Source organism: Zeus faber (genome assembly GCF_960531495.2).
Source record: "Zeus faber genome assembly, chromosome: 19".
Taxonomy (NCBI): domain Eukaryota; kingdom Metazoa; phylum Chordata; class Actinopteri; order Zeiformes; family Zeidae; genus Zeus; species Zeus faber.
Window position 1 is genome coordinate 17,445,049 of NC_137206.1, and position 16,813 is coordinate 17,461,861.

At 46.6% G+C, this 16,813-nt stretch overlaps 1 protein-coding gene across 1 annotated transcript in view; it reads right to left on the minus strand.

Annotated features, from left to right (window-relative positions):
* The window catches only part of cUnh8orf34 (chromosome Un C8orf34 homolog), an 83,168-nt gene that overhangs the window by 28,304 nt on the left and 38,051 nt on the right, over positions 1-16,813 (minus strand). The window contains exon 8 of the mRNA XM_080020370.1: positions 2,799-2,934. Coding sequence (XP_079876496.1) covers positions 2,799-2,934 — 136 coding nt within the window. The remainder of the gene's footprint in view (positions 1-2,798; positions 2,935-16,813) is intronic.

Genomic DNA, 16,813 nt, shown 5'->3' on the forward strand with positions numbered 1-16,813 from the left:
TTTCTGGGATGTGTTCGCAAGGAAAGGGTCTTGCGGCAGAGGCGCAGGCCTATAAAAAAAAGGGATTGAATGGGTGGAATGGGTGTCTACAGAGGCTGGCAGAGACGGTGCGACCACAGCTTGAGCCTCTGAGGCCGGGACAACACACCACAACACACAGGCCACACGGCATCGCAAACTGCAGCCAACCAGCAGAACAACCAGGGGGAAGCAACACGTTTTCGGACCTGTCACTGCCCGTTAGGATCCACTCTGTCCGACTGGAACGGAGTGGAGATGCATGGTGCGGGTGCGGACAGTGTCGAGTCCAGGAGAGACAATGGCTAGAGAAGCGCCACAGGACTCCCTGGACTTGGAAAGAACTGAAGTTTTGAATTAAATTTGAAGAACAACTAGTCAAGCCTACGCTGGTTATCGGCAGTCAAGACTTTACTCAGTGATCGAGTCTGTTCCACAACTAAAAGGATCCTCTTTCTTGAGGCCATTCCTCCATGAAATGGATCATTTTATGGCTGTGGATCAACTTGCGTGCGGATCCATAATCCTTGATTGTCAATGTTCAGGAATAGCATTAATTGCATCTGTCACTGTCACTGATTTGTGGATGGCTCCAACTCTCCCTTCTGTTGAATGGCCTCAAAGTCTGAAGTTGAACATGCCTCCCCCACACCAGACTTGATAAAGTCTCAGAGTGTTGCAGCACATCCATAAACATTCTTTAAGGAAGAAACAGCAAAATCACGCCTTCACGCTGTGGGTGCGAAAGTGTGTGCTGCCCTCATCTTGGCTTTGTGCGGAACACTTGGTGACAGTGTCTCATTGGACTGCAAGGACAACAACAGCCAGTGAATAGAGTCAATATGCTCAGAGGAAAGCGTAGAAGAACTGATCATAGAACCTTCAACAACCCCTGAATACTTCAAAGTACCCTTTTCATAAGGGAACGTTTAAAAGTTGATATTCTTTCAAAGCTTCATGTGGCCTTCCCAAGCAGACCGACAAATCACCACTTCTCCCACTTTTTCATTGAAAATGAATGGAGCCCAGTGACATTGTCTGCATGTCTTCACTGAGGTTAGCGTCGACACGCTCGCAAAAGAGACGAGTTCCATTGTGTTCTTGAGTCGCAAGGCTTACCTTGGACAGTGTGCACGGGTTCACTAGGTAAGTGGTGTGAAAACCCATTTTGGAAGTGCTCTCCGAGAAACGTCGGAAAATAGCTGGAGATTAGAAAATCTCTTTGAATCTCTTGGAGCAGCTGGAGCATTGAATGAACGTATTCTCAAATGGCCAATTGTGTTAACAATGACACAGACAGCTTAGCCGTAAGGTCACATTTGTACAGAAGTACTGCCTGTGCACGTTGGTAACGCACCGTGACCAACTGTACCGCACATGCTGGGCTTCTCAGAAGTGGCTTTTAGGGTGGAGGCCCCAAACTGAGGCAGGTTTGATAGGTGTCTCTGGGCATCGCTTTGAGGAAGAGTAGTGAAGCACACAGTGACCTCCCGACCTCTGCTTTTACTACATTCTGTTCACAGTCCTGAGCTTCACAATGTGCGCGTGCACTGTACATGTGTGTGTATGCGCACACGCTTGAACTCCTATTCACATTCATGCGCTTCTCTGTGTGTGCCCAGAGTTGTGCAAATGCTTCTGCACAACTTAGAACTGATGGTTCTAGAGTTCCGTGCCTCCCGAATAGAACAAAAGGCACGCCATGTGTCTCCCACACTTCACCAGTTTAGCAATCTGTTTATGGCCCATTCCACTCACCAAACATCAGCATGAAAGACCATGGCTCTCTCGCCAATAAACTTGGGAAGGATTTGGTGGTCAGGTTAAAGAGGACGGAGCAGGAATTTGGCCGGAACCAGGAAAGAGAGAGAGAGAGAAAGAGAGAGAGAGAGCGAGAACAGATGTCTGAAATTTCAGTCAACAGACACTGTGTGTCTGAGCCCACACCGACTCCAAATTCACATGTGGCTTCACTGCGCCGCTGATCCAACAAAGGCCCCAGGTGATAACCAACAGATAGAACCTATTCACCTTAAACATCCAGATGATAAACGGCGAACAAAATCTCCTGATACCATTCATCCTGCCAAGCCTTGGACAGCATTTAGCTGCGTGCGTACGGCGCGAAAGAAACTGATAAGAAGCATGAATGAAAAGAGGATGAGAAACAAACAAACCCTAAGAACCCCAAACAGAGGAGGGCATGCAGGCAGACGTGTGCCTGGCGTCTCAGGGGGCAGATACCCACTTATCTGAGCCTGGCATCAGTGCCCGAGTCCTGCTTGAGCATGCCCACGGTATCACACCCAGCACAATGCAAACTGAGCGCTACACTGATCAGAGATCGGGGAGGAAACAGGAAACATGTCGGAAGGGAAAAGGAGTGATAAAGAAAAGCGAAAAGTCCGGGATAATAGAGGAGACGGATATCTGCGCCGGTCATAAACAAAAAAAAAAAAACGAACAATAAAAGCAAGCAACAGCAGAATGCGCTTCAGATCCTCTCGATCTTACGATATGCAGACGAGTGTGGCGTGTGTGGACGCAGATGCAAAGACTAGGAAGAGAGTGAATTGGAGGACACGTATGAATCACGATAAGGATGAACCATTGACAGGACCAAAAACACGAGATGATGGAAGGGTAAAAGATCGGTGATTACTATCACACCGTGGTGAGCTCGGTAAACGTATGAACCGCGGAACCTTCTTCCAACGTGCCTTGACGGTACAGAGCGTCGACTGTAAAAAAAAAAAAAAGGGAAGGGGGGGTGCTTTTACCTGGCACATCTGGAGCAGATGTTGAGCGTAACTTTGGCCTGAGGCTCGGTCTGATAGGAGCTGCGTCCCTGGCTGAACTTGCTGCCGGACAGAGCCAGGCCCGTCACACCCTCCATTCGCAGATCGTCCAGGTCCTCTGGGAGGTTGGGAAGAGGGGGAAGAGGTTGGTTGACAGAAAAGGGTTATAAGGGGAAATGGAGACACAAGGGAGGGAGAAGGAAACATATTAATCATCATCCCTCGTCTCCGCCTTGTCAATGCGCATGCTGGTGTTGACGGCTGGAGGAGCGAGCGCTGCGCGTCACGGTGAATCAGCGTTTGTCGTCCCGTACCCGAGCACAAACGCAGACCAACAATCCCAAAGGGATAAAATATCTCCCCAAAACGAAAAAACAAAACAAAAAAAAAAAGACCATACAAACGTTCCTACAGTACGGCTTGCTAAAGAAATACACATGTGCCACATAAACCCTCCGTAAACCCTCCCTACTCTCTTTGTCTTCCCGTTTGCCGGTTCTTTCCTGTGTTAACCGCACATGCATTTCTGACTCTAAACTTCTCCTATTCTCTCCCACACCCACTATATCTCGGTCTGCCTCCCCTTTGTATCCCGCCAATATCATTGTAATGTTCTGAAATACAGCTGTTCTCCGGTGAGAGAAAGATGAAATGCTCTCTCTCTCACCACGCAATCGGTCTTTCAAGGTTCAATGTCAGACCTCGGGTCCAAGGATACACGATCAGGTAAGACACGTCTGAACGTAATTACATTTTCCACTCGAAAGCACGCAATATGGACGCAATGTGGACATGATAGCGATCATAAAAGGTCAGCAGACAGTAATGACAAGCCCCTATAAAAGTGAAAGAAAAATAGACAGTCATTGTCTTTATTGTGTGCAGTAGTGGTTGGTTAAATATAGCCGGGGATTAATGGGTACGGACGGTTTTGGGCTTTTGGCCTTCGATATCAAGAGATGAAACATGTTGGAACACTTTTTCTGCGTGAGACTGAATGGGGAACGGGTGTCTGGACTCTCTTACTAGGTTGAAGCGAGGTGGCCAAAGCCTTTTTGAAAAGCGGTTGAATCAAGCAGAACATTGGGACCGCTCAAACACAGCAAAACAGAATTCGTCCCGTTCCTCTCATTACGCCAGAGGAATGTCAGCCTGTGAGCCCGTGGCATGACGGGTCATTTCCGGGACAAATAGACTCACCGCGCACCGTGCCTTTGCATGTAGTTACGCACCTGTGTGTTTGTCTGTGAGGCGTCACATGAAACCAACATTGATACCTTGCACTCGTAGCTTCCTTTACTCCGTCGCCTGGTGGACGACTGAAACCCCGCCTCCCAAAAAAACAAGGCCTCACACCTTGAAAGAGGAGAATGTATGACTAATAACCGGCATTAGAGGAGAGACACTCGTTCACTGGGAATACCCTCGCTCCATCCATCAGGGGTGCCACGCAGGACCCTCTCTCGAACCGCTCACCTGCGTCCCCTGTCCTGCGTCTCCTTTCGGCCTCATAAGGGAATCATTTTGCTGCGAGCACATTTCTCCGTAACCCAAAGAGCCAGATCCGCAGAAAGGCGATGATTCAATCCAGTCCACCAAAGCGTGACTGACACACATGCCTCTGCTTAGCATAGCTGTTTAGGGTAATTGATTCTGAGCTCAGTTTTTCCACAATGTATTAATAACCCACAGTGCACAGCGTCTTATTAGCCAGTATGGATGCATTATGCGGTCAGCGCATTGGCATTCTTTTTTTTTTAACCACGATGATTGACATCCATCATGTCGGCCGCATCAGTGACACTGGGCCGGGCAATGGTCTGAGGGACAGTATTTTGCATGTATTTGGTATTCGATGTACGGCGTATGCGGAAAGAAGACTGTTAAGGTTCCAGTAATACCCCTAAGCGCGGAGATATTAAATGTCCCATTCATCACGGTATGCATGGAAGCAGGTGCGGAGTCGGGGGTAAAGAGGGCTCCGGGCAATCTGGGCAATTTGCTGGCCGTGGGAACTGCTCATGTTCAGGCCATTCCCCCCGCCCGCTCTTCTTCCTCCTCCCACTTCATCTCTTTCAAACCATTTTCTTCCCTTGGCCACAGCTAACGTGACACACCTCATTTTCTTTGGGCCCGGGCCTAAGATACAAATCATTACATGACACTTGGGACCTTGTGAGGTCGGAGCTTTTATAATAAAATCCCAAAATGGATAACAGCGGGCCAGTTCTGACCGAGCAAACAGAACATGACATCAGCGCGCACAGCTGCCGGTCACCTCAGCCACCCTCTGCCTTTGTCCTCCGTCCTCGTTTCCCTCCTGGTCAAAATAGGAATGGACACGAAGGGGATGGGGGCAGGGACACCTTGGTGTCTGAAAAAAAAAACAACAAACCAGGACGACTCATCTCAGACAGACGCATGTCCCCAAGGTAAACAAAGGCTTTTGAAACGTTAACTACCCACCCGAAGGAGAAATCCCCAAAACAACATGACATTGTGCGGAGCGGGTACTTGTTGTGGGCTTGAAATTGTAGCGTTGGATTAAATCTGCTGCTTGGGATCATTGTGCTTGAAGAAGTAAGAGTAGACTGGGAGACGTGGCTGATAAAATCAGCTGTAAAGTGCTGCCAAGCTGCCAGGAAAGGTGTGAATGAATTCATCCTACAGTAGTACGCCATGGCAGTGTTGTCTGCACGCGACCAAGAGCAAGAATAAAGGCTCCCAACTCCCGGCAAGGAGCCCGCAAACACCTTAACCCCAAAAACTGCTCCGACGCAAAGTACAGTAGAAGGCCTGAGCACGAGTGACTGGATTCCATTGGACTACGGAAGTGGATTGTTCAAGAAGAGCGCGACGCCAGATTAAATCTGTTTTGTCTTCCCAGCCGTGTGCCAGTACACCAGCACCGAGAATGGACTTATACTCCTTCTGTGTAGCAGCGGTCTGAATGCCAGCCCTGGGCTACATTATACTGGAACACGGCTGAAAACGGTAGAACAGCGACCGGTCCCAGTGCTGGATCCACACCAAGTCTTGGAACGGAAGGCAGCATGTGTCGGTGTATGATGGACTACATTGATGAAAGTGCTTTGGGTTATTGGTTGTTAAAAGCAGCTTTTACATGACCGCAGTACTCTCAGGATTTACCTTCGACCTCCTGAGTTATATTTTGACTCCTCACTTCAATTACTCACAGCGTTCCGACTCTTTCCGCGGCTCTTGTTCTTTGACTAACCCATCTCTTACAAGATCAGTCTGTGGTCACAGGATATGTCTCTCGGTCTTCTGATCTATACCGCTGTTATTAAAAGGATAGGTTCGCCATTTTTCAACTCAGGGCTTATTATTGAAATGTTGGTTGCCATCATTTCCAACTGTTGATAGCACAACCTCGCTAAACGCTTTACTGTTGAGACACTGATCACTGTTCACTTAAATCCAGTCCAATGGGGCAAGCACTAAAAGTTTTAAAATCAGGAATCTCACATTCGTTATATGTTATCCGCAAGGGGAAAAAAATGATCTCTTTTGGCGGCATCCATGCTAACATAAGAGACTAGAAACAGGAAGTTGCGCCGCTTCCTCATGGAAACCTACTGTAGGCAACTCTGTGCCTTGGATGGGCTGCAGCAGTTGCGAAAAAGCAGTTTTAAATTAAATGCGATTACTCTGATTTACGACATGTTCCACAAAAAAAAACAAAAAACACACTAAGATGTGGGACAATAATGCAGGGCATCACACGATATCTTTTCTTCTTCTTTTTTTTTTTTTTTTAAGCGTAAAACTTTGCCCCATTGGACTGCAATTAAAAGCAGATAGAAGCTGCGGGAGAGTTCCAAATTCAGTGGTGAATAATTCAAGCGTAAAGCGTTCCGGGGGGTGTTGACTGCTGATAAAAAAAAAAAAAGATACTGAAAAAGATGGAAACCAACATTTCAATAAAGCCTGGGTTGAAAAATAGTGAACCGATCCTCCAGCTGATATCCAGCGTTGCACTGAAATTCAGGTCAAGGCGTGTGCAGCACTGTTAACCCTGCACTTAGTGTTAAACTATATGAATGAGATATTGGGGAGGATTACCTACGGGAGCGGTTTCAGTGCGACACGTGATGATTAAGTGCATTCTCCGCAGGATCGCATTGCAACCGAGCCCTCCACCCTCCCCCACCACCTCCTCCCAAAGACAACAGCAGTGTCTGAAACTCCCATCCTGCCCTTGTACTTCCTCGGCCTACCAGGCCCCCTCGTCTAGACACAACAAACTTCTGTCCACACCCGCCGATCGTCAAACCATGCACACTATCCCACCTCTGGGATTTGGTGTGTGTGTGTGTGTGTGTGTGTGTGTGTGTGTGTGTGTGTGTGTGTGTGTGTGTGTGTGTGTGTGTGTGTGTGTGTGTGTGTGTGTGTGTGTGGTTTGTGTGGTGGTGGTGGTGGTGGTGGTGGTGGTGGTGGTGGTGGCGGTGGTGTGGGGGAGGGGGCAGCCATGCGTGCGCCCTAACGTCGAACGATGAGACGCAGCAGATAAATAATAAAAAGTGGAGCCACTCAAAGGAGCGGAGGAGGAGGAGAAGGAGGAGGAGGAAGGAGTGGAAACTATGCGAGCGATGCAATCCCCGACAAAAGGAGCCGAGCGGCGAGGAATGAATTCCGTGCCGCAATCACTCAATCAAACCAAACCAAACCAGATCAAGGGGCGTCAAGTGTGTGTGTGTGTGTGTGTGTGTGTGTGTGTGTGTGTGTGTGTGTGTGTGTGTGTGTGTGTGTGTGTGTGTGTGTGTGTGTGTGTGTGTGTGTGTGTGTGTGTGTGTGTGTTCCCCCCTCTCCAACTTTCCATGTAATTTAATGTCGTTTATATAGCGACCGACTGACTGGCTCTCGCTCCCCCCGAGCAACAGCGAAAACTGAGCAAAAGTCATAATTAGCACATTCATCTCACAAATAACTTAATATACACCTTCCAACGTGACGTGCTGGCAGAGCTGTGGGAATGACAGACACGCACGCACGCACGCACGCACACAGAAACACCCATTTCATCATATCCTGCTCAATATCCAAATGCCGTGAGATACCGTCGTCGTCTGAGTGGAACGATTAGATCCTTTTATGAGCGATTAGAGCGCCGCTGCGTCTGGGAGGTCACTCTGAAAAAACCGTGCGGCACCGCGGTCCCTAATTAATACACTGTGAGCGTTAGATCTCATAGGCGTAGAAATGTGCGTGCGCGTGTGGGAGCGTGTGTGTGTGTGTGTGTGTGTGTGTGTGTGTGTGTGTGAGTGTGTGTGCATGGATATACTGTATATATACCACACAACGACCCACACATGTGCGAGCAACATACTCAGACATGCAGATTAAAAAAAAAAAAAAAAAACTGGGCGTACGACACATGCTCGGCGCGACAGACAGAGACACACACACACACACACACACACACACACACACACACACACACACACACACACACACACAGAATGCTACTGTAACTAAGCAGAGCTGTAAAAAGAACAACAGAAAAACTACTGAAAATAGTATGTAGAAACTTGCTCTCTGTCTAATTCAAAGACATGGCAGTTGAAAGAATAACAAAGTCTTCAAATATTTCTGGTGTTAACCGCCTCCTGTGCGGACGGAATATTATTCCTGCAAATCGAGCGAAAAGGGGCTTGATCAGAGGGTACGGCTCCAGAGAAAGCAGGTCCCTTCTGGCGTCCCCCAGCAAAATGGAGGGGCCTAAACCGGGCTCTGCCGCGCCTTGCGCCCTCCGGGCTTTTCCAGACTTCAGTTTTGTTCAGCTGAGAAAACAAAGAAGTCTTCTTCCTCCACATCTTGGACGTAGGAGGAAGCCATCTCGTTTTCTGCCACCGGGGGCCAAACTCTTCAGTGGAGCGGAGATCTGTACGAGCTGGCAAATTTTCCTTTATCCTCCCGACAATCGCGGCAGCAGCCAGCGCATTCTTTAAGAACGGGCGGGTCGGAGTTGCCAAGATGGCATCGTTCGCATCCATCTTCAACTACGGACGACTACAGAACCCTTTCTCTCAAAGCCTCAAGATGGCCCCTAAAAAAGGTTGGAAATGTACGGTTTGAGGCCTGTAGAGTAGGTCCTGGAGTTTGGAGAGCCCGGCACAAAGGGCGGAGGATGAGTTCCCCACGGCATTTGGTCTTTTTGGCGGATTCCACAAAGCTGAGCGCTCTCCCGTGGCTGAGTTCGTTCGGGCCGGGAGACTCCTCCATCGTCTGCTTTGCATGGGTGGTGCACACTAAGCTGAGATACGAGGCACATCTCACGCGAGGCGGTAGAGGATGATTCCACCTCCAGACGCTTTCTTCTTCTGAAGAAGAATTGACGGTTATGAAGGACAGAACCATCCTCTTCTGTCTCGTTATTCTCTGCAACTGCGACTATGGATACACTACGTTGAACCCCTAAAAGGTTTTTTTTTTGTTGTTTTTTTTGTTTTTTTTACGAAATCGGACCCGTTGTCAGTCACCATCGCGACAGTGTTTTCATTTCACAGGCCGAGTAGATTCCCCTCCAATATCTCAGCGTTGCGGTCGCAGGTGTGTGGTCTTGGGATACGTCTGCGTGCAAGGGCGACCGATTCACGTTGGGTTGAATCGGGGTTTGATCCAGTGTGCTGTTGCGCCCGCGGAGCCAGTCTTACCAGTGGACCAGATGTCAGCGGCGCTGCAAAAACATTGCGCCGTCTTCAGTTTCTCTTTTCAGATCATTTTTTTTCTTTGGCGTTGAACGCTGCTTCTATTTTCCTTCAAAGTGTCCTACTGGAAATCCGTTTGTGCGAACTGCAAAAGGATCCGTTCCCTTCACTTCATACAAAGTACTGAGAGAATACCCCCCCCCCCCCCCCCCCACTGTGTGTTACGGTGCGTTCAAAAAGGCGGTGTTTGCCTTCGTCTTCTTACCACCAGGAGTGAACTCTGTCCTGTGCCTTTCAAAATCGTCGAGACTCTCAGTGTGCCGTCTCCTCGGGTGAGTTTTGACATTTGATGTAGCTGCCAGAGTTCCGGATATTACCGCTTTTCCTTTTTGCCGCACGGTTGACCCTCCCAATTTTGGCGCTGGGGAGGCGATGCTGAAGAACCCGCCTGGTTCCATCTGTGTTTGCTGAAGGTTCTGCTCGGACATCATCCTCTCGACGAGACACGTTGTCCACCTGTAGATTAAAAAAATATACTTTGCGTAATGGTCTTTTTAAAGAAAATGAAATTTGGGAATTATTTTATCTTCGGTTAATGGTGATGGGACCATTGCATGTGCTACGTATGAACCTCTCCCGGGTGGAGTTTGCGTGTTCTCCCACTTGTCTGTGTGGGTTTCCTCCCCACCATCAAAGACACGTGTGTGTTTGGGGGTGAATACTCCTGCCGGTGCACCTGACCAAGGCGCTGGCGTCGGTCCTCGGGCGCACTGCGGCTGACCGCTGCTCCTGGGTGTAGCATGGGTCAAATACAGAGGACGGGTTTTGTTGTATCCTACTTGTATAATGACAATAAAGATTATTCTATAATGTTGACCGCCATGAAGCATTATACTTGCTGGCTCACCTTTAAGCCACCGGGCCACATGTATCGATTGTTTTTTATCTTCAGCCTTTACCTATGGTGTTCAACATGAAATAGTATGTTTACCTTGACGGAGAGTCCACTGCGCTGGTCGAGGCAGGAAGCGCGTGATGGCGTAAAATCTGTGTGAGTGTGGTGAAGTGCATTGTCCCTCATTTTAAGATGTATTTAGCAGATTTTTTTTGTTAACGTTTTTTTTCAGCCCTGTCAAATACCAATTACAAAATACTCAAAAGTAATTGAAATCCGTTTATCAAATACAAGTACAACAACCTAACCCACATACACGCTAACACACACACACACACACACACACACACACACACACACACACACACACACCATTTGTGTTTCATTAAGCCTCCGACACACAAAACCTCCGCAACGCGGTTAGTCCCCGCACCACCATCTTTGATGTGACTGGTGGTGGGAGGGGTGTTGGGGTGGGTGTGGGGTGGTGTGCCTTTGCTTGGCTTTGTAATAAAAACAATATTTCATCTTACATTTCATAATTATGTCTCAGCTTTCAATGGCGCGGCTGATCTCCCCCCCACCCCCTCCTCAAACACTGTCTCGCAAGGCTCCAGAACCATGGCTCCGGGGGTGGGGAGGGTGTCTTATCACAAGCCACGGAGCCAAACCTCCTTTCAACTCCCTTTCTAACCACACACTGCACGCACACACACACACACACACACACACACACACACACATTTTTTTATCCAACATCTAAACAAGCGCCGGCCGTAAATCTTTTAGATAGAATTCCATGATGGATTAACTTGAACTGGAGAAATGGAGAAATGTCATTTCTCCATTTCTCCAAACGTACAAGGACTCCAATGACGTAGCAGTCATCTCTCCTCCTCCCCCATCCCAAGTACAATATATGATATATTGTATTGATTGTTATTGTAATTACTAAATGATTAGTGTCTCGTGTCTTACAAAGTTATATGATATTGATATATAATATTTGAGATATATATGTATTATTATATATTATTATGCTTCTACAATGTTATCACAGTGTTATAACATAGTGGACACAGCCGTGTTATCAATGCCTTGTCTGACACTGTCCATTTGTGTTGGAGTTCAGTGAGACGTCGCTAAAACTTTGCCAGAAATGGAAGCATGCAAGTCTCTGCATCGATCATGCCAAGGCAATTTCCGGAAGACTGATTTCTGATCCAGATTTATTTTTTGGGATTTAATTAAACTGCTTATTGGCAATGGCAAGATGTTATGTGCACAAAGCCAATGTCTGCTCCAGTGACAAAAAGAACTAATGGTCTGCTAGAACCAATGTAACATCACCTATCTACCTAACACAGCCACATTATATATATATATATATATATATATATATATATGGTATGTTTATATGTATGTATATATATGTATGTATATATATGTATATATATATATACCATATATATTTTTTTTTTATATATATTTTTCGAGTTGGAACGTAGTCTTTACTTACAATTTCCTGAGTTTCCCCTGAACGCAGCATCAGCTCAAGTAATGACGCACGTTTTCCGAGTCCTGGTGACACGCAGAATAACTAATACAAGCCAATACATGTGTTATGACTTTTATCCACCAAATGAGGAGGTGGCTGTCTACTACCTGTACTGAGTCCTGCCTCACGGGGTCTCTGTGGAAGGAAATCACTCCGTGTGGAAGTTCCCAGCAACACGGTTCCATTCAAACGTATTAAACACTGCATGTCCTTCAGAGACATTTCATCAACTTTTTAAACTTTTGGGACCAATTTAAAACGGGCACGATTCGGTTGATCCAGAGCTGCAAGCAAACTCCAAGTGCGAGGACACAAACACGGAATATGTTTCTGACTGTTTTTCGACTCCTGCAGTTTGTGTGTTACGACTGGCTTGAAAGCCGCAAAAAAAAGGAGGGACACAACGCTGCATCTAACACCGGGTGGGATGCAAACAGAATGTGTTTATATTTACAAAAAGGGCAAAGGGATAAAATATCAAACAAAACGCCCCGGCAACGTCAAGCAGGTCAGGCGATACACACACACACCCACACACACGCTGGAGTCCACACCACGGAGCTTGCACGGTCTGAATGGATGTTGTAGCCACAACCTGTACCTTCATAGCGTATTGGATGATGACGTCACAATGCGTCTTACTCCGCAGACTCGTCCACGCTCATCCTCCACCGGAGGTTTTCATTACGTTGGCATTTCGGCGACCCGCGAATGTTCGCCTACTTCCCGTGAAATTTAGTCCGTTTTTCACTAATTCCCGCTCGGTATGTGAATCGATTTGGATGAAACTTGAGGCGGGGGACGTCTGCGACGTCCGGGTTCTAACGACGCGTCTGTTGCTCCAGTGATTGTCCCGTTCCAGACAGTTTTAGCCGGAAAAGTGCCAAGGAGAATAATTACAATAAGAATCCGAACAATAACATTAGGGTTCCGCCCTCACGGCATGGACCCCGAATAATAATAGACATCTAAAAGAGAAAAGAAGATACTGGGTGCATGAGGAGACTTTATAAATAACAATTATAATATTATAATGAAAAATAATATGCATAATTAATTTATTATAGCAGCACTATGTAACCTTTGGTATTGTGTGAGGGCCGGATGCACCGCTGGCTCCTCTCATCCGCGGCGCTCGGAGGTGGAGCGGCTATGTTTTATAGGAGCATTATTACCGGACATTTTGACCCGAAAGTTTAAAATTGATCAGGGTGATTTTTTTTCTTTTTCTAGATTTTTACCAGGAAAAAAAACCCGTAATTACCGGAGGAAGCGACATAGTGCTGTAAAGGGAGCATGGGGCGGGGAAAATGAAAGACGTGCCATTCTCCATATTACAAGTCAGTGAACCATCAGAATGATTTTGCTGTTTTTAAGGTAGGGTTAGTTACATAGTGTTGAATTAATAAAAAATAATAATGACCTTTTTTGGCCTCTTTGAACTTTTATTTATGTATTTTATTCTCTAACACCTTTCATTAATAACCTGCAACTCAAAGTGCTTAACATTATAGAAGGCGATTAAATAATAATAATAATAATAATAATAATAATAATAATAATAATAATAATATTAATAATAATAATAATAATATTAATAATAATAATAGTAATAAAACAAACAAAGTGCATTTAAAAATAACTAAGTAATTCAATATTAGAGATTTGTAAACTTTTGACCTTGAATAACCACACTCCTCTTTATCGCTTCAGATCTTTGGAGCCAAAGCGATGCTCAGGAAAGCCGGAAAGGAAAGCCCGATCCCAAATCACCTTTTCAACCGTGCTTTTTGTTTGTGCTAAACACATGGATACACTGGCACAAACACAGAGCAATTACCGCGTCGTCATAACTCACCTCCACAGCATGGATCTGGAGCCAACATGCCTGAGCGCTGAGGGCACTCTCTGTCATTACACACTATTAAATAAGTGAATGTCAATATACAAACTGCAGCGACATACAAACAGATCTGTTGTCTGTCCTTTTTCTTTTTTCAGAAGTTTCATCATTTGTTTTTCGTTCGTCCATTGAGCTTTGGCGTGCGTTGGACATTATTTTTCGATCTCTCCATCATAAGAGTCATCCAAACAACATCCTTTGGCCGCGATCATTTGCCGTCCTCGTCCATTTCAATATTTTTATTCCTAAGCGTGCGGCGACAGTCCTGCTGACTGCTCCCAGTTGGGTTGGAGTCCCATGTGGGTGTGGTTTCCAGTCCCGGCATGCTTGAGTGTGCCGACCCGTTTTAAACCGATCGCAGTGATTTACGATGTAGTTTTATTTTCATCTATTTTTAATGTTTTTATTTCACAATCACTTCGAGTTGCCCTTGAAGCACCGTGCTGGAAGGTAACTCACGGTTTGCAGCACCAGTACGTCTATGTTGACTCAATGACTCACTTCTCACAAGCTGCCATTCTCTGTTCTACTCTCTCAAATGGATAATAAATATAAATAAATATTACAAAATATATTAATTGAGTCGGAGCACACAATTTTATTCTATTTTATTATTATAACGCACATGCTGCCAGCTCCGGCTCGGTGTTGCCATGACGTCATTGACCATATATGGACACGGGCGGGGGATTCCTTCCGATCGGGGGCATCCCTGTTTGCACTTTCTATTTTGCACCTTTTGGGTGGAAACAGCTGGTTTCACCTCATTATCTATTCCACCCCCTCTGGTGCCGTCGTTGGTGAAGGCCACTGCCCGCGCGCTCTCTGGGTCAGGTGGATCAGAAACTCCAAGTTCGCATCCGGTCGGGGCAGCAGGAAGTGATGCTGCGTTCGAGAGGGAAGTGGGAAATCTGTCATTCGGGTCGTTCAAAACGACTGTAGACGCCTTCCTTCACACGTTTCCGAGTACGAGGTTGGATTTTGAAGCGCTCCGACTTCAGTGGAACGCAGCCTCAGCTGTTCTACCCACATGCGAAAGGACCCTTACTGTTATATATTCTTTTTTTTATAGAGCAGATTTATAACCACCCCCTTCCACTTCAAGCGCTGCTTGTGGATGAAATAATGCCGTGCAAATAAACGATGCCGCCAAGAAACATCCTCTGAATTGATTTCCAGCCTGCATAAGACAGATTTGATCTACAGCGTGATTCACAGCCGGCATACCTGCTTTTCGGTATGCTTTCGGCTCCCGGTGACGTGGTGGCAACTTGCCCCTGGATGAACTGAGCCGGCTGCGGCGACCGGGTCGGATTGGAAAAGCGGCGAAAGAGGGTTGTTGGGTTTTTTTCATACTGGACCGTCACAACCGGCGTCACATTCAGAAAGTGCTCCCCCAGACCCTTCGAAGCATATTAATGTGAACGATTTACGGGGTACACACACCCACAAACACACACACAAACACACACAGACAGACATACACACACACACACACACACACACGCACACGCAAACCACTTTCCAAACAATGCACCCTGATGATGCAGTCCGGCGATTGTTGTTTGTTTACATTGTTGCCATGCAACTGTTGTGTCTGTGGTTGTGCTCGGCTGAAGTGTGTGCATGTGCTGCGTTGGAGGGAGGGGGGGGGGGGCGGATGGAGAGCGGGTGATGGGTAGTGTGAGGGAGGGAGGGAGGGGGGGTATACAGGCGGGGGGTGGGGGGGGTGGTTGCTGGCATCAGAGAGTGGGTAAGGTGTCTGCCAACGTTGGCTCAAGGCAGCGAAATAAAAGAGAGACAGATCTTTGGTTGTTCTGAGTCCCGTTGCGCACACACACACACACACACACACACACAGCGAGAATGAACAGCGATCAGGATCCCTGCTGCTTAGTCTCTCTCTGTCTCTCTCTCTCTCTCTCTCTCTCTCTCTCTCTCTCTCTCTCCAGTTGAATCTGTCCGTTGTGTCATGAAGTCGACCGGCAGATGACTGTTGAGGAAAGCAGCTTACACCCACACACCCCCTCTCCTTTTCTTTCGCTGTCGCTCGCTCTCTCTCTCTCTCTCTTTCATTTTTAAACACAGAGGATCATTCATTCGGACAAGCAGGGTCTACAGCCAGTCCAGAGGATGACAGGCAGACCACATCACTACCCAAAGTACACAAAAGAGAACACACACACGCGCACGCGCGCGCACACACACACACACACACACACACACACACACACACACACACACACACACACACACACACCAGTGTGTATCACAGATCAGACACACAGGTTTTACAATGCCTCCCCCTCCATCCTATCTCCATCAAGACCTCCGTCAAGGGGGGGGGTAGACTCACATCCTCCTCTCCTGTTTCATTCTACCCCCCCCCCCCACACACACACACACACAACGCCACAAAGAGGGCCTGTTGACTGTCACAGAGGTGTGTGTGTGTGTGTGTGTGTGTGTGTGTGTGTGTCTGCGTGCGTCTCCATGTCTTCCTCACACTGTGAATGTGTCACGTTGGCAGTTTCTTTACAGCGCTGCCCTGATTGTGTGGTCCTCTGTGTGTGTCCAGTATTGTTTATTGTTCATTTTTAGGCTTACTGTATACTGCTTTTTTTTTTTTTTTTTGGTTCATTTTTTGATTTTATCGTATCTTGGAATTGTCTTCTTTGTTGTTCATTGTTTATTTTAGAATTATTCCGTTTTTCTATTTTTATGGATATTTTTAATGTTTATTTATATTTTTGTTGCATCTATTTATATTAACAATTTTTTTATTTTTTTCAGTTTATTGTCAATTTATTTTTTGTATTACTTTTTCAGTATTATTGTGGTTTGTTTTTGATGAGAAAAAAACTGCAATTTCCCAGCAGGGATGAATAAGTATCTGTCCAGCTATCTAGCATTAGTTATCTCTATATTTACGATATTTATCTCGGGCTCAAAGATGAACCCAGATGAACT